Genomic DNA, 25,877 nt, shown 5'->3' with positions numbered 1-25,877 from the left:
GTTGCCACTGCTGGGTGGAGACAGGAGGAACCAAGGCCGGGGACTGGACATAGGTGAGGGGGGCGTCTATGGAGAAGTCATGAGGCCCAGCCTCCCACCCCAGACACCAAGGAGGCTGTGGCCTCTACTAGGCAAGGCCGGAAGGTCTCCTCCATCCCATCGACATCTGATTTGCGGAGGGTGGGCATGGTGGACCTGGGCCACATGTGCCACACGTGCCACACAGGGGTGAGCCCTGCAAGTCAGCAGGGCAAGGGGCCATGGCACAAGTCTGTGCTGACCACCAGAGCCACATGCCACCGTCCTCGTGCTCTTCCCAGTTTCTAGAGAGCTACTATCCCCCCAGCCCCATGCTCAGGGCTGAGGTAAGAAGAGATCGTGATGCTCTCACCAATGCCCTCTTGGAGGAGAAGGGAAGAGGGAAGATGTGGGGCATCACGGGAGGTGGGAACAGCCTGTGCCCTGTGAAGCCGGGGGCCCAGACACGGCCGGGCGGGGCTTCCACCCAAGGTCCCCAGGGACAGGCCCTGATCCAACCAGGACCCTCACCATAGCGCGGGGGACATGCACTGGCCGGCACCTCCAGAGCCTTGGCTCTGGGCCCTCACCTGGACTCCGGGACCCACTATCTGGGAGGCCTGAGCCGTCGGCACTGCTGTCTGCGGTGGCACCTGGGGCTGCACCTGCGGCACCTGGGGCTGCACCTGCGGCTGCTGCACCACCATCGGAGCCCGGACCTGAGGAGGAAGGGAGCAGCAATCTGGAGCCACCAGGGCACAGGGCAGAGCACCTCCACGTCTGTCTGTGGGAGCCGGAGTCTCTAAGCTCTCCTTGAGAAGGGGGGTGGGCTTGCCACCACTTCCCTGGCTGATATCCCGCTACTGGCTGTCCCTTATCCCACGGCTCATCAAAAGTGTCCACGCCAGCCTGGCTCTGAGTCAGCACAACTGAGCCCCGTCTCTCCTGGCGAGACGCCTGCCCCAATGGGACACCACCACACAGCCGTCACCACCAGCTACCGCAGCAAGCAGAGCACGCTGATGGTCTACGAGAACCCCACTCTGAGCCCTGACTCCTCAAAGGAAACCAGGTGACAGGTGTGACCCTCCTCAAGACCCTCCCCAGATCTCCAGCCTGCACCTGTGGGGCTTACTATTCAGCCACTACTCGATTCAGGTGTGGCCCATATCCCCACTTCACCCAATGGACAGCAAATAGAAAAGGCCACAAAAACCAAGGAAGTGAGTTGAAAAAACATTTAAATGGCCCCTTGACACAGCTACCCTTGACTCAGTACAATATTTTGTCTTTCATGTAAATGTCACTGATTGGTTCTGCTTTTACACAGATGCATAAGACTGAAAATAACCGTATTTTACATCAATACACCCCTCAAAAATACGGTCATGATCTCTGCTCAGAACAGAACTGAGTGGTCAGCAGACCACCGTGGACGCCCGGGGAGGTGGTACACTGCCCCCCCCCCCAACAGTGAGAAGATGGATGTTGCCATCCATCTAATCATCCACAATCTTACAATGCCTGTGGCTACCACCGAATCAGCCATGCTGCTCGGAAGACAAGGTGCCACACGGGAGCAGGGGTGTCGCACACTGGATGCAGCAGCTGGCGGAATGCACGCACCCTTGCTGATCTGGATGTGCGGGCCGGCAGGGGCCAGGGCCACCTGAGTCCTGGTGCTGGAAGAAGAGGACCTTCCATCTACAGCCAGGGCGCCCCAGAGACCGCCTACAGCACAGGAGACGCCAGAAGAGCCCCGGCTGTGCGAGCCCTGGGTACTCACGAGTTTCAGCTGCGGCTGGGCATACAGCATCTGTCCGGGGAGGGCCGGAGCCTGCGACACCAAAGGCTGTGTCTGTGACTGAGGCGGGAGCTGCGATGGCTGGTTCTGGGCCACTGGCGGCTGGGGCTGTGGTGGTGGCTGGTGGTGCTGCGGGTGATGCAGCTGCTGCAGCTGCTGGGGCAGGGCCTGTGAGGGGGGAGGCTGTGGCTGCTGCATTGGGGGCTGCTGTATTGGCGGCTGGGCCTGCAAAGCCTGCTGCTGCTGCTGCTGCTGCTGTTGCTGTTGCTGCAGCTGCAGCTGTGCCATCCGTTGTAGTTGTTGCTGCTGCTGCTGCTGCATCTGGGGTGGAACAAGCAGCACCCATCACCTCTCCGGCCTTGGAATCCTGTGTTGGGAAGTCTGCCCAGGATGCTCTCCCGGGAGACAGAGGGACACCGAGGGCACCAAGCGTGCACCTGTGCCCTGGTCACCAGATGCTGGCCCATCTCTAGGCCTGAGAGGACAAAGGAAGGGTCCAGGGAAGGGTCTGGAGGGCTTGGTAAGGGGTCACATATAGGCGCAGACCCAGAGAAGCCGGGCAAGGTTCAGCTGACCGCAGATCTCCAAAGCCTCTCCAGGGATGCCTGTTTGGTCCCTAGAGTGGTCACAGGACCAGGCTCAGGATGAGGAGGAAAAGTGGGGCTGGGGCTTTCCTGGTGGCGCAGCGGTTGAGAGTCCGCCTGCCAAAGCAGGGGACACGGGTTTGTGCCCCGGTCCGGGAAGATCCCACATGCCGCGGAGCGGCTGGGCCCGTGAGCCATGGCCGCTGAGCCTGCGTGTCCGGAGCCTGTGCTCCGCAACAGGAGAGGCCACAACAGTGAGAGGCCCGCGTACCGCAAAAAAAAAAAAAAAAAAAAGAGCGGGACTGAAGATTCACTGTCAGCCCTGGGAGAGGAGCTGCCAAGATCCAGGAGGGGCCTCGGGAAAAGCAGGCATAAGCCAAGGCCTGGAGCAGGTGGGAAAGAGCAGGGGATCCTTCAGGGCTTACCTCCCTTAACCCACAACAGGCCTGACAAAAGACGCTTAACCCATCAGGGCGTTGACTGCAGAGCATGTGCGTGAGAAAAGGTTTTCTTGTAAGCAGGGCTCCTAATGTGACATGGCCACCCCTGCGGGACACTAGGCAGGGCTCGATTAGTGCCGCGTCCAGACACTGTAACACTCAGGGACAGGTCAGGAGGCCTGCGTGTGCTCAGAGGACACACACCCACGGGGTGGTCCAGGCCGTGCTACGAGTGGAGGGTAGCTTCACTCTGGCCTGGGCAGACTCTCACATGAACTGCCTGCACCAGGAGCCACCTGATCCATCCCCCGGCACACAGTAGGCCCACTCATTCTCGTCCCAGGCTCGGGGGCCCTGGAGAAGGCCAGGGTCCAGAACGATGGCGTCTAGTACCTGCTGCTGGTTCTGATGATGCAACTTGATCAGATGCTGCTGCTGCTGCTGCTGCTGGAGCTGCTGCTGCTGCACCACAGCCTGAAACTGCTGCTGCATGGCACTCTGCTGCACCTGGAACTGCTGCTGCTGCTGCTGCTGCAGCGCCGCCTGCTGCTGTGCCTGGAACTGCTGCTGCTGCTGCTGCAGCGCCACCTGCTGGAGCTGCAGCTGGGCTGGAGACAGACGGGTCGGGGAACTCGCACTGGGTGCAGCGGGGAAGGCGCCGCCCCCGCCAGTGCGGGAGGGACAGGGGTGACGATGACAGGACGGAACTTACTATAGAGTGAATCACAGTAGTAATGAACAGGAAAGAACAGGCCAGCCAAGAGGCCTGGGACCCAGCAACTAGTGATCTGCTTCCCGTCTCAATGGAACCACCTGCTCTGGACACTTCGTATCAACAGAATCTCACAACTGGGATCTTTTGTGACTGGCTCCTTCCCCTCAGCATCCCGTTTACAAGGTTCACCCACACTGTGGCACGGATCAGTATTCCCTTTCTTTTTGTTGCCGAATAATACTCCACTATATGGATTTCCCACATTTTGTGTTGTCCATCAGCTGATGGACATCTGGGTTGTTTCCACTTTTTGGTAGTTATAAATAATGCTGATACAAACAATCATTCAGGAACTTCCCTGGTGGTCCAGTGGTTAAGACTCCATGCTTCCACTGCAGGGGGCATGGGTTCAATCCGGGCTCAGGGAAATAAGATGCCACCAGCCACGCAGCGCGGCCAAAAAATTAAAAACAAATCAATAAAAAAAACAATCATTCACAAGATTTTCAGTGATCCGGTCTCTTTGGGTGATGAAAATGTTTTAAAATTGATGCCGTGAGTGCACTGACCACCCCTGCACAGTACACTTCAAGTGGGTGAATATGAGTACATGAACTATATTTCAATAAAGATGAAAAGGAGGAACACAGAGACACTATGCCCAGTTTTCCCCAATAGTAGCACTTTGTATAACACAATCAGAATGTGTGCCCATTTGCCTGAGTGTGTAGTTTAAATTCTATACAATTTTCTCACCTGGCAAGATTCAGCCACCATGGAGGTCAAGACCTGGCACAGTTCCAACACCACAGGAGCCCTTGTGGCGCCACGCCTCACCAGCTACTAAGGTGACCTCCATTTCTAATGACTCTGCCATTTTTAAACCACACAGAAGGACTGGCTCTCTCCTTCAGCACAATTTCTGAAGAGCGTCAGGGTGGGGAGTACATCCATGCAGGACCCATTGTGAGCACATTTCCCACCCACAGGCTTAGACGAAGCTGCTCACTACATCCTTCAACTCCTCTCTAAATTCATTATTTTTGTCTGGTTAACTCAGTAACTGGGAGGGGAAATTGCCCAACACACCTTTTATTTTCAAGTCTTTTTGCATCTTCTATTTCAGGTGTGTTTCCTGTAAGGATTAAAGAGCTGTACCCTCTCCTTACGTTTCCATTCAGTCTCAGCAGGAAAGCCTATCCCTTCACTTTTACTGTGATTACTTATGGTTTTCAACTTATTTGTATCTGTCTTTCCCCTTCTAAGTTTCCTCTTTTTTTTGAGCTTTACTGAGGTATAATGGACATTTTTTCCTCCTCTTCTGAATTCTGTTTTGTTGGAGGACTGGGTTGATTTTTGTTCGTTTGGATTTTTGTTTGTTGTTTCTGTCTCATTCCATTTTTTCCTATGGATTTGGAATTTACAAACTATTTCTACTGTTTTAGCAACGACTTTTACAATTTTATCATGCATATTTAATTTAACAAAGTATAAAGTTTATCCACATTTAAACCTCTTTCCCAAATATGAGGACCTTAGAATCCTCTCTAAACATTTTTTTAAAGTAGGTTTTACATGCACACAATAGACCTGATATCCTTGATATTTGCCCTTCCTGACTCCATTTGGTATGGTCCCTGTTTATCTTCTTATGCCCACACAGCAGACTTATATTAAGAGGCAGGATAGAATAAAGGCCAGGGGTACAGCCTCGGACCCAGACACCTGGACTCAAATCCCAACTCTGTCACTGCTCTGTGTCTCAGTTTCCTCAGCTATACTACATACCCCTACATTGGACTCAGAATTAAATAATCTACTACAGACCCAAAACAGTGCTCAGAACCTGTAGAGGGTAGCTCTAAGGATTATTTTACAGAGGTAATTTTTGTTTACACCAAGGATTCCCAGCCTTGCCCCTCCTGACACCTTGGGCCAGACAACACCGTGCTGTGGGGGCTGCCCTGTACACGGAAGATGCTCAGCAGCATCTCTGGCCTCTGCCCACTGGATGCCAGCAGCAGCATCCCCCCCCCCCGCCACCAGCTGTAACAGCCAAACTGTCTCCACATATTGCCAAACACTCACCAGGGTGCAAAATCGCTTAGAATCACTACCTTAGATTTGTGCGTGTTTATGCCCTTATATGGAAAATGTTTCTTCTCCCATTTACACCTGGCATCTTGGGAAGGATGGTCTGAGAGGTAAGAGGAAATGGTGAGGGGAAAAAGAAGTATGCCCTTAAAAACTTTTAGTGAAGGTCTCCTCAGCTTTGTTGGCAGCTCTGTGCTCAGGGCTCTAACAACCTCTACTGTCTTCTTGACTCCATCACCGAGTCTGCTGAGTCTGCTTCTCGCTCCTTGACAGAAATGGCTGTTTCTGAGACAGTCTTCTGGCCTTTGGTGTCCTGCTGTTTCACAACAGGTTGGGGCATGGATGCCTTATTTAACCTGTGTGGTCCACTGGGCTTTCATCGGCCATCGTCTCCTCACACCCTCTGTGCTTCCATCTGCACTTAGATGCCCGTCAGACTTCCTGATTTCATGCTCCACGTTTCTCACCCTCCTGTTCCTGAGGCCTCTTCTCTAGGCTACGTTCTAGGTAACGTCTTCAAATGTAGCTTCTAGTTCAAACTCTTTCTTCAGCTGTATCTAATCTGTTTATTCATCCACACTTTCCTCTTTCGATGACTTTACTTCTCGTCTCTACAAGTTCTACTTGGTTACTTTTCAAATCTATTTGGTCACTCCTGATACAGTATCACAGTGTCCGTTCATTTGGAAGTCCAACCTTTATTTTTTTAAGCACCCCAAGGCCATATCTAACAATGGCTATGTCCCGGGGCGTCTCCACATCTGGTGATTGTTTCTGCTCCTCCTTGAGGTGTGTCTGCTTCCTTCCATGCCTGCTGATTTTGTGTGCTCAATGACTGACCCTGATCTGCAATTCTCACAGGCCTAAACTGGGAGCACCCTCCTCCAATCTGCCCCGGGTTCTGGCGGAGCTGGGGGTTGCCAAGGGCCCTGGCACATCCTGGACGGAGGGATCCCAGGATTGCTTTCCCCCACCTTGCAGCGTGCCAAGGCACAGCAGGGCAAAGAGCTGCCCCTACCTTCTGCCAGCCCAACAATCCAAAACACAGTCTACACAGAAGGAGAGAGGGCTCCTCAGCAACAGCCAGAAATATGGCTTATTTTTAAAGTAGGTTCTACAAGCACAGGATATAAAATTCATCAAGGAAACAAAAAAGTATAGTTTAAAAGTATCCTGTACCTCAGCCCCAGCCTTATCCACAGTCAGCAGTGTGTGTTTCCTGTGACTAACCCAGGTCACCTGGAGATGCACAGCAGGCTCTGGGCTGCCCTTTGCGAGTCCTCTGACCCAGGACCTACACTCTGGGGGCGTGGAACTAAGGTCCGAAGCAGGCTTCATCACACAGTGGCGTTTGGAGGTGTCAGAAAAGGGCAGCAACTACCCATCAAGCACTACACTTATTTCAGGTAGACCAGGCCACCAGAGGTCACAGGCAGGGAGGGTGGGTCTCTGTAGAGGCAGCAGCAGCACATGAGAGTAGAGACCACTTTAACTTCCACTGGTGCCACACAGGAGACCAAGCCCCTCGGAAGCTGAAGACAGGATGTGGGCCAAGGTTGGACTAGGGAGGGTGCAAGACAGCCCACCAAAGCGTCACTGCTGAACTGACAGTCTCAGGAGTCAGACTGCAAAACATTCTAAACTCATACAGCTTAAAACTATTTTTTATTATAAAATCTAAGTTTGTGATAAAAAAGAAATTCAACCAGCGCACCCGAGTATAACATGAAAAGGAGCATCCTTCTGAAAGCCGCCCTGCCTGTGTGTGTGTGTGTGTGTGTGTGTGTGTGTGTGTGAGAGAGAGAGAGAGAGAGAGAGAGAGAGAGAGAGAGAGAGAGAGAGAGAGAGAAAGACAGGTGTGCTGACAAGAGGGGACCTGGGAGCTCGAGATGAAGAACCAACCACTGAGCCAAGCGTCAGACGGCAAGACGTCAATAAGGAAGAGAAATGAAGCTCTGGGAGGAAGGGGGTGTCTGGGGGCAGAAGGTGCCAGTGCAGGAGTGGGTGGGACAGAGGATGCATGTGGCCTCTGAGAAGGGCAAGGTGACCCGGACACAGGGAACCCAACAAAGAACAGGGTGCTCAAGGCCGCGGCTGCCCTCATCACAGGGTTCCTGAGAGGGACGCGAGACAGAATACATGGGAACACCACAATATGCACACAAGCATTCACAGCAGCTTTAGTTTAACAGCCCAAACTGAAACAACCCATATGTCCTTCAAGGGTGAGCGGAGAAGTGAATTGTGCGTGGCCCAGCAGTCCAGGGAATATTACTCAGCAGCGAACAGGAAGGAATTACCAACACCACCTGGAGGCTCCCAAGGGCGTCAGGCCGAGTGAAAAAAAGCCAGTCTCAACAAGTCAAATATTGCATGATTCTATTTATGTAACATTCGCAAAATGACACAATTACCAAGGTGGAGAACAGATCAGCAGCTGCCGGGCTTTGGGTTGGAGGGAGGGTGTGATTATTAGGAGGCACCAGGACAGCCTGTTGGTGGTGACGGTTCCACGTGCTAACTCCATTCCATATGTGATAAGACCTCACAGAACCACACACATGCACGCCCATGCGCAAGAGTGCATGCAAAGACTGGTCACATGTGAATAAAGTCTGCCTGAGTTGACAGCACTGTCGTGGTTTTGGTGATGTACTAGGATGTTTTCGTTGGGGAAGCTGGGGGAAGGGCACATGGGAGCTCTGTGCTATTCTGCAACTTCCTGTGACTCTTCAACTATTTCAAAAATAAAAAGTTACATAAGGGGAAAAAAGTACTGAAGCACTTAGCAGTATTAGATAAAAGTCTACAAGCATAAATGTCCATCAAGAGGGTCCTGGGGGACTTCCCTGGTGATGCAGTAGTTACGAATCCACCTGCCAATGCAGGGGACATGGGTTTGAGCCCCGGTCTGGGAAGATCCCACATGCCACGGAGCAACTAGGCCTGTGCGCCACAACTACTGAGCCTGCGATCTAGAGCCCGCGAGCCACAACCGCTGAGCCCGCGTGCCACAACTACTGAAGCCCACACGCCTAGAGCCCGTGCTCCACAACAAGAGAAGCCACCGCAGTGAGAAGCCCGTACACCGCAACAAAGAGTAGCCCCCGCTCGTCGCAACTAGAGAAAGCCTGTGCACAGCAATGAAGACTCAACACACCCAAAAATAAATAAATATTTTTTTAAAAAAAAGAGGGTCCTGGGTCAGAGGCAGCTGGCGCTGCAACCCTGCTCCTGGCCCAAGCAGTTGTGCGGAGGATCAGGCGCCTCCTTCGGGAGGGGAATCAGGATGCGAGCCACAGCCTGGGCGGCCTGGGGCCAGGGCAACGCTGGAAGGGACAGATGGGGCTTCGCGGCTGAGGACACCCTGAGACGGAGCTGTTTCTATCTTGACTACAAAGCACAGCCCCTTGGATGGAGTCCCAGGCCACCCCATCCTCCTCCAAGTCCTCCCTCAGCCTGGGCAAGAGGGCCTCGGTGTCCCTCGCCCTCTGGGAGGCAAAGCAGGCTGGAGCTTCCCCAGCTCCTCTCGCCCCCTCACCACCCCCACCCCCGGCTGGGAAGAGAACGCGCCGCCTGTGGAGAGCGCGGCAGGTTCTCTGAGAAGCGTGGTACTCACTCTGCGGAGCGGCCGTGGACACGACGGCCATGCCATGGGGGGCCATCCCCGAGGTGCCAGGAGGTGGCTGCCCCGAGAGTGGCATCGGCTGCCCCATGGCCCCCAGGCCGCCCATCCCGCCCAGGGGCTGGCCGGGGCCCCGAGCAGGTAGGCCAATGCCGGCTGCTCCCGCGGCGGGCCCGCCAGTCAGGCTCTGCAGCGCATTCATAGGGTCTGCGGGGCACAGGGTGCAGCGTCTCAGGGCAGTGTCCGCCAAACCGGGCCAGGCTCCGTGGGCCATAAGGCCTTCCCGGGCACACGCTTCCTCCCACCTCCAGGCTCGACACCCTCAGTGTCCCAAATGGTGAGCGGCCGGAGTCCCGGGAGTCCCCCAAGCCCCGGCCCAGCTGCATACCACACCCCAGGGGCTGGGACACCTCCTAGGCAGGGAGCACAGCCCACACCCTAGCCTAGCCTATGCCAGGTCCTGACAGACTCCAAGGGACGAGCAAGCCCTCGGTGGCAGGCGGTGGCCCCACCCCTCCTGGCCATAGGCCCCTCCTGCTGGGTGAGACACAGCTGGGAATCCAGAGAAAACAAGGGTCAAGGGCTCTTCACAGTAAGCCGAGCCTGGGGCCAGAGAAAAGGGGGCAGGAGTAGATGTCCCAGGGAGGTTACAAGTCCCCTTGTGCACCAGAAGCCCATCTTTGCTAAGTCTGGGCAGGACCCCACTGAGGAGCAGTTCTCAGGAAAGACCCCTGAGAACAAGGGTGTGTGGGAGGGGTCCGCAGATGCTCGCCAGCTGAGTGAGTAATGGCCAGGGCCTGGGGCAGGAGCCAGAGGCTCTTGTTATAACAGCAAAGAGCCACCTGCAGGCAGGTGTGTCCTGGCCGGCTCACCCTGCCACAGAACCGAATAAACACACACATTCTCCTGGCCAAGCACTCTTGATACCCACCCCCACCACCACCCCCCAGCCCTGGCTGGCCAACAATCGCTGCACAAGCCAAGGGACCCCAGGCAGGTGCAGCCAGCTCGGCCAAGGCAAGCCTGGGCATGCGGCATGTGCCGCCGACAGTAAGACAAACAGCCCGCCAGGGTGGCTCCCCGCCCGGCAGTCGGAGTTTAGTTGGCCACTGGGATCTGCTAAACCCCTTCACTGGCAGCTCACTCAGCGAGACCTACGCTAAATCAACAGGGTTCCCATGAGATAAAACCTTGAAATTAAAAAATAAAAAAGAATGACAATTCTTAACTTACAAAGAAACTTTGTAACTTAAGAAAGTGAATTCATAGTTATTCTCTAAATGCTACTACAGATCATTATGCTGAGCACAGCATTATACCATACTAGTTCTCTCCCAGAGAGCTCAAAATTTTAGATAATATTCAATAATCGTGTGAGTTTTCATCATTTTTTTTTTGCGGGAGGAATGGGATGGGGTGGTATCGTCCAACTCCACGGTCACCAGGAGGAGGGTGCCTGGTGGGCCAGGAGCTGGCAGTTCTCCGGAACCCGAGGTTGTCTCTCCAGGAACTTCCTCCTCCGGTAACAGCTTAACCCCAGGCACACGCAGCACCCACCATCCCATTCCTGCTACTCTGTAGCCAAGGTTGGGAAAAACTTTAATTCCAAAAGGAGAAACTCTTACCACTGACAGAAGCTTGTGATTTCTTGTTATCTATATATAAAAGAAAAAAAAAGAAAAGAAACCAAAGTAAACAAAGTTTTTCTGTAACCATATATTTCCACGCTAAGTCAGTGCTGAAGGCATTCGCCCAGAGGTCATTTGCTAACACTGAACTGACCCTGCCTAGAAACTAGACAAAACATACCTCAGAGTTTCAGAGTGTGTGTGTGTGTGTGTGTGTGTGTGTGTGTGAACATGTGTGAATACATGTATGTGTCCCACCCCTGGCAGCACTGACACACAAGGAGGCCAGGAGCGAGAGGGTGCAGAACCACCCCACGGTCAACCTGGGCCCTGGAGAACAGCCCCCAGGTGGAGGCTGGTGCTGGGTCTCCTCTAGTTCCCTCCTTCCCAGGCCAGGGCTCTTAGCACAGGCCCCAAGCCACAAACAAGAGCGCTTCAGGGATCTACGTTGGGCCCACAACACCTCCATTTTCAGCCCACTCTGGTTAGGGAGGCAGCATCCTCATTTTCTGGATGAGGAAACTGAGTCTGTCCAAGGCTGGTTAGAAGCTGGATCCAGCCAGCCCCAGGACGGGCAGGGAACTGCCACAACAGTTCCACCCTCTGCTGGGGGTGAGGCAGTTGTGGGCACCCCCGCCAAAGGGCTTTGTGCACTGCCGTGCCAGGGCCAGCTCCCAAATGGGCCAGCCAGCCCGAAAGGCCGAGCCCTTGCCAGTACAGACGGGGTCCTGGCCAGGCTGCTCATGCCCCAGGCTTCTAGTGGCGGCTCCTCTTGTTCCAAACACCATGGGCCCTTCCCAAACACAGCAAAGAAAGTGAAATCAAGTGAGGTTCATCTGGCTAGCCAGTCTGGTAAAAAGTTACTGTGGAAAGAAGCAATGGCCCTGCAAGGACTCTGGGGTCCCCAATGTCTCCCTCTGAGATGAGTGACGCTGACGCCACAGCTGTCTCAACAGCCACAGGGAGCAGCCACCCCATGGACAGGCTACGTGGGAGGAACCTGCCTCCTGTGGTCACCCCACTGCAGGCCGGCAGGAGGCGCTGTGGCTGTAACCACGCCCCACCCCCCACCGCCCCCCACCCACCGCGCAGCGGCCAGCGGCCCTGGAGAAGAGGAACTGGGATGCTGTGGGGCTGGGCCCTCACCAGGGCAGGGAGTGCAGGGTGGCGCTGAGAAAGCTGGCCCCAGAAGCTTCCAGCCTGACGGGAACACAGTTAGGTCCAGCCTCCATGGGTCAAAAAAACCAGGCATCAGGGAAGGAAGTGTCTATTCCAGGGTGGACTTTGCTTATTCAGGAACTGCCTAGAGATCAAAGCAGCAGTCCTTCAAAAAGGGAGATTAAGCAGACAAGCAAAAAGAGCAGTCCAGCCCAGACCACTTGGACACTAACATCTCCATTAGGCCACAATCAGCACGTTTCAGGCTGAGGCTCTGGGAGGATGGGAAACATGGAATCAAATGCGAAGCCATGAAGAACTTCCCAGAAAGCAGGCGCTGTCCACAGACATCCTGCCTCAGGCACTGGGGCCTCGACTGGCCGGGCTCTCACGGCGACCACAACCACCCAGAGATGTGATGTTTTACTTACGGATGTCTCGAAAATGGATAATGAGCCTGGCCACGAGAGAAAGGTATTCATCCTAAAAGCAAAAACAGGAAGCAGTTTAATCCCAGACGCAGAAGTGAGGCCGAGTGACGCCCCTTCCCGCCCTGGCCCTGCTGCGTTCCTCCTGAAGGCAGGGATGGCAGCCGTCCCTGTCTGTCTGTCTTCGCCAGCTTGGCTCGGCCTCCTCTGGAATCCATCCCTCTGGGAAAGGCCGGCAGAGCTCGGCTACCACAGAACAACAAAAGGCACAAAGAAACAGAAAACCAAGAAGGTACCAAGACACTAGAAGACGCTGCTCCCCCGCCCTGCTGTAAACCCTGGCGAGGGTCACGGGGCGGGGCTCAGGCACCCGTCTTTCTGCAGAGGGGCTGGCCCGGGGTCACAGGGCATCTCAGAAGTAGACACAGGAGGGCCGCTTTTGTCTTTGCTCCATTTGTACCAAAGTACTTTCGCTTTTCACACCAGCCTGTTGCTTTTCCACTGCTGACGTCATATTTGCATGCAAATCTGGCTGGGCGCCCTGGCTGTGCTTTCCCCAGCTCCCACTGATCTGAATTCACTGCACGGCCCAGGGAGAGGGCACAGTGCCGCTCAAGGAAGCAGGTGAAGGCCACTGCCCAGGGCCCTCTTGGTTCTCGCTGTGTTTCTGGAACCTCCCAGCAGGGCCTGCCTTCCACCATTTGTCCTCTTTGTAACCAAGGACACTCACTCCAGGGGTTCCAGGGAAATCACTACTGTGAGTTTGTCTTGGGGTCAAAGAAGGGATGTTCGTAACTAAAATCTTATTTCAGAGAAGCTGGACCATCTTTCTGGCAAGGCAGGCAGAAAGGGCAGAGCTTTCACCCCGCCTGCTCACTTGACCCCCGCCTAAGTCACCATGACACTGAGTCCACTCAACAGCAGCCAGAGGAGACGACTCCCGCAGCCCAGGACCCACCACAGGGGACAACCCGTGAGCCTGGGACAGACAGTGAACCTGCCGTCATGAGAACACCTCCAAGGGAAACACATGAAGGGGGCCTCAGACGAATGTTAACAACATAAGCACACTTTGTAACCCCCATCAGCCCTCATTGATCTCAAACTTCACCCACCACTGTTTTCTCAGCCATGGAATCAGCAGAGGAAAACGTGGGGGAAAGGCCCAGGGAGGCCACAGGGCAGGTACCAAAGGACAGGACACATGGGAGATGTGTTCAACACTCCCCCTCCCAATGCCCCCCACAAATTTCTGGGAGGAAAAGATCCCACTGATCACCTGACCAGGCTGGTCCTTGAAGGACAACAGGGTGGTGAGTGGGGCACAAGGAAAGTGGGGGCTAAAGGAAGCTCCGAAATGAGGTGGCCAAGGACGGGGAGCTTGCCAGGTCAAGAGCTGACATCTCAGTAAGGCCTTGGCCATCTTTTGGGTTGGAGAAATCTTAAAAGAATTTGTGGAGCTTTTTCTACTTCCATAAAAGGTGAAGCAAGAGGAAGCAGGTTTAAAAAGCAACCAGATCATTAAAAAGTCCACAAACAACAAATGCTGGAGAGTTTGGAGAAAAGGGAACTCTCCAACACTGTTAGTGGGAATGTAAACTGATGCAGCCACTATGGCAAACAGTATGGAGGTTCCTCAAAAAACTAAAAATAGAATTACCATATGATCCTGCAATCCCACTCTTGGGCATATATCCAGAGAAAACTCTAATTCAAAAATATACGTGCACCCCTATGTTCACATCAGCACTATTTACAACAGCCAAGACATGGAAGCACCTAAGTGTCCACTGACAGATGAATGGATAAAGAGGATGTAGTATGTATATATACAATGGAATATTATTCAGTCATAAAAAAGAATGAAATAATGCCATTTGTAGCAACATGGATGGACCCAGAGATTGTTATACTAAGCGAAGTAAGTCAGACAAATACCATATGGTATTACTTATATGTGGAATCTAAAATATGATAAATGAACTTATCTATGAAACAGAAACAGACTCATGGACATAGAGAACAGAGTTGTGGTTGCCGGGGGTGGGGGGTGCTAGGGGAGGGATGGACCGGGAGTTTGAGGTTAGCAGATGCAAACTATTATATACAGAATGGATAAACAACAAGGTATAGCACAGGGATCTATATTCAATATCCTGTGATAAACCATAATAGAAAATATACATATGTATAACTGAATCACTTTGCCGTAAGGAAAAAACACAACATTGTAAATCAACTATACTTCAGTTATAAAACAAAACAAAACAAAACCAGCAACCAGATATTTTACTCCGACACAAGATACAGTAAATGGGGCTCAGGAGCATGTCCCCGAAGCCCTTGGCACAGAACCAGGACCGAGTGCTTGGAGCCAGGTGGGCACAAGGCACCCAGGGTCTGCGCCCACTGAGGCTGCCCACAGCCCAGTGCAGCAGAGGCTCTGGGGACCAGACCAGCATGAGGAGGCCTGAAGGGGACAGAGGGGAGCAGCAACCACCTGACAGGAGAAGCGGGCACAGGGAGTGGTCAGTCACACTGCCACCAAGGGGCGCTCCTGTGGGTAAATACATCACCCAGCACGTTGAGGGTAGAGTGCTTCAGGCCTGCTGATTTGATCCTCCTCTGACTCCCCAGGGCACCTGCCTTACTCTATGTCTAGATTGGCTTCCCTGGGCGTGAGAGTTCCCAGCCTCCATGCAGACAGAGAGGTTATGACCCCTCTTCTGCTCCAAGGCACCCCCGCTCCAGGACAGTCCCAGAAATGGGCCGAGGAGCATGTACCTCCCTTATCTTCACTCCACCTTTATCATCTCCCCCTCCTGACAGCAAAAATACAAGCATCCAGGCTGGGTACGGCCAGAGCACAGCAGTGACAGCTCACACGCTGCACTGACTCCGGGCCAGGCACAGCTCTGAATGCTTTACAAATAATTAACACACTTAATTCTTCCAACTGCCCAGTGAGGCAGGTACTACTAGCGGGCTGGTTTGCAGGTGAGAAGACAGAAATGTGGGAAAAAAGCTTCCTGCAGTTTATACACTTTGTCTAACCTGTACAAGTCTTGTATGAGGGCCTGACAGCAAAGGTGGAGGACGAATCCCCTCATGGATGTGGAGGGAGCAACAGGAAGGACACACATGCTCCAGGTAAGATGCCACAGGCCACACACTAGACGCTACACTGTTATACCTTTTGTATAAGACTCGGGGAATCTGAACATGTATATTTGCTTTATACCTGCAAAAAGAAATGCTGCAGATCAACAATTAAATCCCCAGAGGTATCAGGAAGTGGCCTGGAAATGAAACTTCCCACCTTGTTATACAGCTTTCACATTGGAAGTATGTAATCTTTTACCAAATTGAAGACAAAGCCAAATCAAAAGAAAAAAAAATCACCAGGGACTTCCCTGGTGGTAGAGTGGTTAAGAATCCGCCTGCCAATGCAGGGGACACGGGTTCGAGCCCTGGTCTGGGAAGATCCCACATGCCGCGGAGCAACTAAGCCCGTGCGCCACAACAACTGAGCCTAGAGCCCACAAGCCTCAACTACTGAAGCCTGCGTGCCTAGAGCCCATGCTCCGCAATGAGAAGCCACCGCAATGAGAAGCCCGCGCGCTGCAACGAAGAGTAGCCCCGGCTCACCACAACTAGAGAAAGCCCGCGTGCAGCAACAAAGACCCAACACAGCCAAAAATTAAAAAAAAAAAAGTACAATTCCTAAAAATGCAAAACCAACCAAACATATGAGCTGATATCAAGTTGGTGTCAGAATCATAGGGAAAAGAGTTCCTTTGATTGATCATTTTAAAAAACAAAAAGCAAACAAAACAAAAAAAACATATGTCCGTAGGGGAAGCGGTACATTCTAAGTACACACAGAGCTGTAAAGAAATCTTAAACTTCACTCCACATTTTGTTATTTGCTACTAATATTAGTGCTAATATTGGTCTGTTTATTCTGAAAGTATTTTAGCGTAATTATGCCAATGACATTAGAAGACAAGATATTCACAAAAGAGAGCAGATACATGTTTAAAATAAAAGTAAAACCCTGTAATTGGAAATATCAATGTGAAATTATGGGGTTTTGAGGTTGTTGTTTCAAAAACATATGACTCCCTAGCTCTGTTCACAAAAAAGCGCAGAAGCTGTGAGCAGCCCCATGCCCACACTGCAAGCCCCAAGTACCATTTCACCCTTGAAAAGGAACAGGGCTCCTTAGAGCAACAGCTGATTCTGGGCCAAGATGCACGCAAGCTACAAAAGACTAAGGGGTTGTGACAGGGGCCCCAAGGGGTCAGGAATGTGCCTGTGAGCAGCCACTGGGGACACATCAAAATGAACGGCTGCAAGGCCTGAAACTCGCTTGATGCAGAGCCATGCTCACACCACCACTCACAGGAAGAGAAGCAGCCTCACCCCACCCCCAGGCCCCGGGACTTGCCCCTGGGTACGAAGGGCAGCAATTCCACAAGACAGTCAGTACTCCTGATGGTCCCGAACAGGCTGTGTTTCAAGCAACCAAGTAGCACTGGTGGATGAAAGAAAACCTTTCCTTGCAAGACAATTCCATCTAATAAATGTGGAAGAAAAGCCAGAATTCAGGACAAGTACCAGTTTGCAACGCCCAGTTAAACGATGGAATCATCAGCTGACAAGTGGATGGGAAACTTCATAAAAGAGTCAGACTGTCACTCTCCCAACTCCTGATCAACTGTGGCCTTGTGGGAAAATCAAGACACCCAGAAATATAAGGCACCACCTCTAATGCCTTCTTGCTAACAAGACCCCTGCATACTGTGCTCTTTTGATCGAACACCTAGTTCACAAGAAATAAGGGGCAGGCAAGAGGGTTCACAAGAAATAAGGGGCAGGCAAGAGGGAGCCAGGCCACAGGGAATACTGTTGGTGGGAACACGCATGGTAAACACTCTGTTACTGAGGACTCAAAGGAAGAAAAGGAGCTGGTCAGAAAGCTCATGTCATCTGAGAGAATACAGATGTCATCAGGAACAGAATGCTGGGAAAAAGGTGAATGTTAAAAGTGTTTCTGGTGAGGGCTCAGGGGAAAGAGGAACGTGTGATTGGAAACAAGAGCACAGAGAACCCCTGTCATACAGTGTCCAAAAGTCTAGCTGAATCGTACCCTAGTTGAGAGGAAGGCAGACCTTGTAAGCAATGAACCTGGATATTTGGCTGAGTAGACTTCCAAACACAGTGTGGAAGGTCTGGCCTGCTTTCTTCTTTTTTTAAAAAAAATTATTTATTTATTTATTTTTGGCTGCGTTGGGTCTTCGTTGCTGCACACAAGCTTTCTCTAGTTGTGGCGAGCAGGGGCTAGTGGCTTCTCTTTTTTGCAGAGCACGGGCCCTAGAGCACGCGGGCTTCAGTAGCTGTGGCATGTGGGCTCAGCAGTTGTGGTGCACAAGCTCAGTAGTTGTGGCGCACGGGCTTAGTTGCTCCGCGGCATGTGGGATTTTCCCGGACCAGGGCTCGAACCTGTGTCCCCTGCACTGGCAGGTGGATTCTTAACCACTGTGCCACCAGAGAAGTCCTGGCCTGCTTTCTTCTTGTTGCTTACAGTGAAATTGGGAGTAAAGAAAGAAACTGAGGGAAGAACCGTTAAGCATAAAGGAACCTGGACTTGGTTTCGGAAATTCCCAGGCTATTCAGATTACAAAGAAACACTAAAATTAGGAGATTCACTGTAGGAATGTGTGCTCTGGAGAGAAGGCTGAGGGTGTGGTTGCACAGACTATGCTAGTGCCAAAGAGATCAGGCGTGTGATGAATCCTCTCAGTCGTCTCACAGATGCCAGGAATAGGGATGAAATTACAGGGATGAAACATCTGTGGGGAAACCTTCTGTCTGATGGCATGAATATGTCACATATTCACGGTTTAGAGCGTCATACCAGCAGAAATACTGCCAGTTTAGACTAAAAGGGAGAGACTGGATGAAATTTTAAAAGGGTGTCAGACTCCCAAAGTCAACAGGCAGGCAACAGGCTGGTAAAACTACTGGCTACAAACATGACCACCGGGGAGAGCCTTGGGCCAAGAGGCCAAAGCCATGAGTCCAGAGACTGTAGCCTCCAAGTCTGTGGGAATTTGTCCAGCAGCTACAGGAAACTAATACACTACCTCTATAGATTGGCCTATTCTGGGCATTTTATACAAATGCATCATACAATACGTGCTCCCTTGTGACTATTTCACTACACTTATCGTGATGGTTTCAAGGTTCATCTGTGTTGTACCATGTATCAATACTTCAGTCCATTATACGGCCAGATAACAGTCCATTATACAGACACACCACATTTTCTTTATCCACTCATCAGCTGATAAACATTTGGGTGTTCCAACTTTCTGGCTATTATGAGTGATGCTATGAGTATTTCTGCACAAGTTCTGTGCATATATGGTAACTCTGTTTAATTTCTGAGGAATCACCACACTGTTTTCCACAGTGGCTGCTCCACTATACATTCCTTCCAGCAACGTATGAGGTGCCAATATCTCACCAATACTTATCATCTTTTTTTATTATAGCCATCATGAGTGTGACGTTGTATCTCACTGTGGTTTGGATTCGCCTTTCCCTAAGGACTAGTGATATTGAGCATCCTTTCATGTGCTTCTTGACCATTTGTACTGGGCTGGCCAAAATAGTTCCTTTGGTTTTTTTTTTTTTTTTTTTTTTTGCGGTATGCGGGCTTCTCACTGTTGTGGCCTCTCTCGTTGTGGAGCACAGGCTCCGGACGCGCAGGCTCAGCGGCCATGGCTCACGGGCCTAGCCGCTCCGCGGCATGTGGGATCTTCCCAGACCGGGGCACAAACCCGTGTCCCCTGCATCGGCAGGTGGACTCTCAACCACTGCGCCACCAGGGAAGCCCTTTGGTTTTTAAGTAAAAATAAAGACACATTTTTTACTTTCACCAAGAACTTTATTGAACAATGTATTCACCACTTTGTCCCACTACCTTCTGCCATTTTTCAGGCAACTTCAAAATTCCATCTTCCCAAAACTTTTTATTTATTTAAAAAAATTTTTTTTGCCTGCATTGGGTCTTCATTGCTGCACACGGGTTTTCTCTAGTTGCGGCAAGCGGGGGTTACTCTTTGTTGAGCGGGCTTCTCATTGCGGTGGCTTCTCTTGTTGCAGAGCACAGGCTCGAGGCACATGGGCCTCAGTAGTTGCGGCAGGCGGGCTCAGTAGTTGCAGCAGGCAGGCTCTAGGGCGCGCAGGCTTCAGTGGTTGTGGCACGCAGACTCAGCAGTTTGGCACGCGGGCTCTAGAGCGCAGGCTCAGTAGTTGTGGCACATTTACTTAGTTGCTCTGTGGCATGTGGGGTCTTCCCAGACCAGAGATCAAACCCATGTCCCCTGCATTGGCAGGAGGATTCTTAACCACTGCACCACCTCAAAACTTTTTAACTTTTTGAGCAAAGAACTGTTCTAGGTGTCTTTTACAGTCTTCCAGGGAATTGACATTGTTTCCATTAAGAGAATTTTGTAAAGACTGAAATAAACGTAAATCCAAAGGTGCAAATGTCTGGTGAATATGGCGGATGAATCAGAACTTCCCAGCCAAGGTGTAACAGTTTTTGCCTGGTCATCAAAGAAACATGAGGTCTGGCGTTATCGTGATGGAAGATTATGAGTTTTCTGTTGACTAATTCTGGACGCTTTTCATTGAGTGCTGCTTTCAGTTGGTCTAATCGGGAGCAGTACTTGTTGGAATTAATCGTTTGGTTTTCCAGAAGTAGCTCATAATAGAGAACTCCCTTCCAATCCCACCATATACACAACATCACCTTCTTTGGATGAAGACCAGCCTTTGGTGTGGTTGGTGGTGGTTCATTTCGCTTGCCCCACTGATCTCTTCCATTCTACATTATTATACAGTATCCACTTTTCATCCCGAAGCAATTTGTTTTAAAAACAAAATGTTTGGGCTTCCCTGGTGGCGCAGTGGTTGAGAGTCCGCCTGCCGATGCAGGGGACACGGGTTCGTGCCCCGGTCTGGGAAGATCCCACGTGCCGCGGAGCGGCTGGGCCCGTGAGCCATGGTCGCTGAGCCTGCGCATCCGGAGCCTGTGCTCCGCAATGGGAGAGGCCACAGCAGTGAGAGGCACGCGTACCACCAAAAAAAAAAGAACAAAAACAAAAACAAAAAAAACCACCAAAAAACAAAAAAAACGTTTTCACTACGTTTAAATGGAGAATCACATGTGGAAATATGGTCAAGAAGGTTTTTTTTTTGCTTAACTTACGTGGAACCGAAACATCAAAGCGATTAACATAACCAAGCTGATGCAAATGATTTTCAACGCTTGATTTGGATATTTTGAGTATGTCAGCTATCTCCTGCATGGTATAACATTGATTGTTCTCAATTAATGTCTCAGTTTGATCGCTATCAACTTCAACTGGTCTACCCGACCGTAGAGCATCGTCCAGCAGGAAATCCCCAGCACGAAACTTCACAAACCACTTTTGACACGTTTGATCAGTCACAGCACCTTCTCCATACACTGCACAAATCTTTTTTTGCATTTCAGTTGCATTTTTACCTTTCTTGAAGTAATAAAGCATAATAAAACAATTTTAAAAATGTTGTTTTTCTTCCATCTTCAATATTAAAATGGCTACACAAAAATTCTCCAATTTTGTTAATTTTTTTTTAAATGCACACTGATATGACAGCTGTCACAATACAATCTAACAAAATTGTTTTGAAGGAAGTTAAAGACAACTAAGCGCTACTAGAGCCATCTTACGGGAAAAAAACGAATGAACTTTTTTAGCCAACCCAATATATCTTCTCTGGAGAAATGTCTATTCAAGTTCTTTGCCCATTTTTGAATTAGGTTGTTTGGTTTCTTTTGTTGTTGTTTTTGAGTTGCAGTTCTTTATATAATCTGATACCAGTCCCTCATCAGATATCATCAGATATTTGATTTGCAAATATTTTCTCCCATTCCATAGGCTGTCATTTTACTCTCTTGATGGTATCCTTTGATGCACAATAGTGTTTAATTTTGATGAAGTCAAATTAATCTATGTTTTCTTTTGTTGCTTGTGCTTTTGGTGTCACATGTAAGAAACCATTGCCTAATCTGAGGTCACAAAGATTCATGCCTATATTTTCTTCTAAAAATTTTAGTTTTAGAACTTTCCTGGTAGTGCAGTGGTTAAGAATCCGCCTGTAAAAGCAGGGGACACAGCTTCAAGCCCTGGTCCCACAGGAAGATCCCACATGCCGCGGAGCAACTAAGCCCGTGCGCCACAACTACTGAGCCTGTGCTCTAGAGCCCGCGAGCCACAACTACGAGCCTACACACCTAGAGCCCATGCTCTGCAATGAGAAACCTCTGCAATGAGAAGCCCGCGCACCTCAACGAAGAGGAGCCCCAGCTCACCGCAACTAGAGAAAGCCTGTGCACAGCAATGAAGACCCAGTGCAGCCAAAAATAAATAAAAAATAAAAGTTTAACAGTTTTAGCTCTTAGGTCTTTGATCCATTTTGAGTTAATGCTGGTATATGGTATGAGACTGGGGTCCCACCTCAATATCATACATGTGATAATCCAGCAGATGTCCCAGCACCATTTGTTCTTTTCCAAGATTGTTTTGGCTATGCTGGGTCCCTTGAGTTTCCTTAGAATCATTTTGTCAGTTTCTACAAAGTCTGTTAGAAACTTTTCCTCATACTTGAAAAATGTATCAATTCCCAGAGCAGGTGCTCCAGAGCCAGTGTTCTCAGCAACATGGGACCTTTGGTAAGTATTGTGTTGTGATTCACGTATTTTAAAATTTTACCCTTATACATTATAAAATATTTTAAACATACAAAAATTAAATAATAAAACAAATGACAGTGGGTTCCTTACCCAGTTTAAATTAAAAAATAAGATCGAAAGAAAGCAAGCTAGCTCCCCATGCTACCGCTGATTTGCCCCACACCTTGTGTTCTTCACAGCTGAACTGGAGAAAGTCACGAGGACTACACGGAGTGTCTGTACTCTCTCAGCTCCTCAGTACATGCTAGTGAAAATGGAGCGACTGAAAACCAAAGAAGTAGAATTTCCAAAGAGGCCTCCGAGCAAGCACGCCGACGCCGGGTAGTGGAGGAGGAGGCCTGGCTGTCACCCCGCAAACAGCAGAGGGCAGGAGCACAGCCCTGGACCTGTCAAAACTGGCCACACCCAGGCCTATCTAGCAGGTCCCAGCAGTTTTTCAGAAAATACTAGTCTTTTCATGCGGCACAAGTGTGCTTTTCTCCTCCAATAGCTGTCCCTAATTAAACAAAGATAGCAGAAGATGTATTCGGTTTCATTCAAAAGGCCAACCCTGGGCTTGCGAGGTCCGTAAAAAGGGCTGAAGGTTGGAGAGTGTCTCCTTCATCAGACGTGCACGGCCTCTTCCCGCTCTCCCCAGGCTGTGCTCTTGCCCTGTTATTCCAGCAGCTGCTTGTGCCCCTCAGCCCTCCTCTAATTAGCCTCCAGGTCACTTCCCAGTTCTGATGTTCTCGGCCTCCTGGTCCCTGGGTTTCACCTTGGCCCCCATGTGGGGACTCAGCGTTTACAGCTGTAAACCAGAGACATGCACTACTTCTGCATAATACTATACAACGTGCAAAACAGTTGATGTGTGTTTAACATATAAGCTTAATTTAAAAACAACCAAGTGATAAGTACATGTTCAGCAATGCACCCAGCTGTAATAAGCCTCTCTATGCACTGCAGCTGTGGGTGCCGACGCAGGGGTCCTGGGATCCCTGGCTGTGCTCTCATCCAGCAGATGCCATACCTTCATGAATCTGCAGAGTGCTTAGAGCTGCTATTATTATACCACCCACCACCCCCAGGGAAAGTGGTTTCTGCCTTGAGGCAGAGAGCAGTCCCACCTGCAGGAATTCAGATGTTAAGAATTAAAGTGGGTGTTTGGGTGTCTTTTGCTTTGCTAGATGGGGGGAAGTAGCACAAGTAGCAAAGAGGGTAGGCTCCTACCCCACACCCCCAGGATGTGTGACCTCCTGGGCAAGTTACCTGGCATCTGTGTGCCTGAGCCTCCTCATCTGCATCCTGGGGAGAGCAGCACTGTACCTGCTTCACGGGCCTTACAAGGCGACATCACATCACTTTAGAGGGAGCAATGGGGCCTGGCCGTTAGACCCAGGGCCAGCCCCTGACAGAATGGGAAGAGCTTTAACTCTGGGTGCTAACACCACACTGGAAGCATGCACCAACCAGGCAATCTGGAGCTGGTGGTCTTTTAGACAAGAGTGCTCAAGGTCTTCCTTGCCCGGGCTGTATACCAGGCAGCCTGAGGTGCCCATGGATGACCTGGTTTCCTTTAGGGTGGACACCTCTGGACCCACCTGCTTGCCAGGATTCCAAGAGAAGGTTAGCCCCTTTTCCATGACCTCCTCTGCCTCCCGGACCCTCCTGGAGTCTAAAAACAGAAATCACTCTTCTGTATCCTTTTCTTCGCTCTGGGTCCCACCTTTTACATTCTTTCACAGTCATTCTAATGGGGTCTCAGGCAGGAGGGGCAAGTAACAAGCGTGCCGGCTGCCACCTGACTGGAGAGTCCCTCCGGAGCCCCACCCTGGAGGAAAGGTCTCACCGCATGACAGGGCCCAAGGCTCCATGTGGGGCTTGAGCAGGACTAATAAACTGGACATCGGACAGCAGTGTCCAAGCAGAAAGTCTGTCTCTAAAAATGACATAGGAAACTTCCCAGACCTCTCTATAAATACCTCTCTTCCAAACAGTCAGGGCCTCCTCTTGAAGTTAGGGATTTAGAACCAGCCTGACCAAAGGAAATGCAACTGAAATTGCTAAGGTGTGGTGTGGGCTGCAGTAAGGAGAGGCGAGGACAGTGACGGGGGCTGTTGTGCTGCCAGTCGCCCCCTCGGGATGGAAGACTTATTCCCCAGCTGCTGGGAGGGTCTCTGGGGTGGCCAGTCTCCAAGATGGCAGCTAACAACCGCTGGCCTCCTTGGATGCACAGGCCACAGCGCACAGAGAAGGTGGAGGCGACTCCCTCCCCAGACTCCACACTGGCCTTAGGACTTGCTGTGACCCAGAGATGTTCTAGGACTTCAGGGGACTGACAGCTTCCACGTCCCCTGCCTTGGAAGCCAGCCACTGTGCCGTAACGAAGCCCGGGCTATGCTGCTGGAGACACCAGGTGGCTGCCAGCTGAATGTAGCTGCGCCGAGGTCACCAGTGAGACCAGAAGAATGGCCAGCCAGGCAGTTCCAATCATCCCAATCCTGACCCACAGAATCAGGACAGATACCAACTATTGCTCTAGGCCACTACATTTTGCGGTAGTTCCTTATAAAGCAATAGACAACAAATAATACTGGACCAACAAGTTGTGTATTTCGAAAGTTGAAATAATTCAATAAGCCCTCACCAAGGTTCTTATCTCCCAAATATCTTCAAATAATGTATCTAATAATAATGAGTTCTTACAATCTAGCAATAAAAAGACCAACAACTCAATTTTAAAATGGGCAAAGGATTTGAATAAGCATTTCTCCAAAGAAAATATACAAATGACCAATAAACACAGTAAGTCATCTGGGAATGCAAATCAAAACCACAATTAGATACCACTTCACACTCATTATGATGGCTATAATAAAAAAAAAAAACAGTAACAAGTATTGATGAGGAATGGAGAAACTGGAACCTCATACACTCCTAGTGGGAATGTAAAATGGTGCAGCTGCTTTGAAAACAGTCTGGCAATTCCTCAAAAGGTTAAATACAGAGTTACCATCTGATTCAGCAGTTCCTTCCCTAGGTATACAGGAAAGAGAAATGGAAACATATGTCCCCAGGAAAGTTTGCAAACAAATGTTCATAGCAGCATTATTATAACAGCCAAAAAGTGGAAACGCTCCAGATGTCCATAAACTGGTGATGGATAAATAAAATATGGTACATCCATACAATGGAATATTATTTGGCAATAAAAAGGAATAAAGTACATGCTACAACATGGTTCATGGGTGAACATTAAAACTATTATGCTAAGTGAAAGAAGCCAGTCACAGAAACATATATTTTATGATGCATTTATATGAAAAGTACAAAACAAGCAAATCTATAGCAACAGAAAGCAGGTAAGTGGTTGCCTAGGACTGAGGGTTGAGGGAAAATGGCGAGTGCTGGCTAACGGATATAGAGATTCTTTAGAAAATGCTCTAGGGAGTACCCTGGGGGCCTAAGTGGTTAGGATTCCGGGCTTTCACTGTCATGGCCCATGTTCAATCCCTGGTCGGGGAACTGAGATCCCATAAACTGCAAGGTGTGGCCAAAGGAAAAAAAAAAAGAAAAAGGAAAATGCTCTA

General features: G+C 50.4%; 2 protein-coding genes across 8 annotated transcripts in view; both read right to left on the bottom strand.

The window, feature by feature from the left end:
• The window catches only part of THAP7 (THAP domain containing 7), a 191,148-nt gene that overhangs the window by 110,943 nt on the left and 54,328 nt on the right, over positions 1-25,877 (bottom strand). The window lies entirely within an intron of this gene.
• Positions 1-25,877, bottom strand: part of MED15 (mediator complex subunit 15) — a 61,530-nt gene that overhangs the window by 8,945 nt on the left and 26,708 nt on the right. For 4 of the 7 annotated variants that reach the window (XM_079942287.1, XM_079942285.1, XM_079942289.1 and 1 more), the window contains 6 exons: positions 12,498-12,549; positions 10,906-10,935; positions 9,275-9,487; positions 3,240-3,454; positions 1,805-2,143; positions 609-737 (listed from right to left, as the gene is read on the bottom strand). In XM_079942287.1, the coding sequence (XP_079798413.1) occupies positions 609-737; positions 1,805-2,143; positions 3,240-3,454; positions 9,275-9,487; positions 10,906-10,935; positions 12,498-12,549 (978 nt within the window). Of the gene's footprint in view, positions 1-608; positions 738-1,804; positions 2,144-3,239; positions 3,484-9,270; positions 9,488-10,905; positions 10,936-12,497; positions 12,550-12,790; positions 14,273-25,877 lie in introns of those variants that run through there. The other 3 variants (XM_079942286.1, XM_079942290.1, XM_079942291.1) reach the window with 3 other exon arrangements.

The sequence above is a fragment of the Stenella coeruleoalba genome (assembly GCF_951394435.1).
Source record: "Stenella coeruleoalba genome assembly, chromosome: 14".
Classification (NCBI taxonomy): Eukaryota; Metazoa; Chordata; class Mammalia; order Artiodactyla; family Delphinidae; genus Stenella; species Stenella coeruleoalba.
This window is presented reverse-complemented; position numbering and strand designations above follow the sequence as displayed.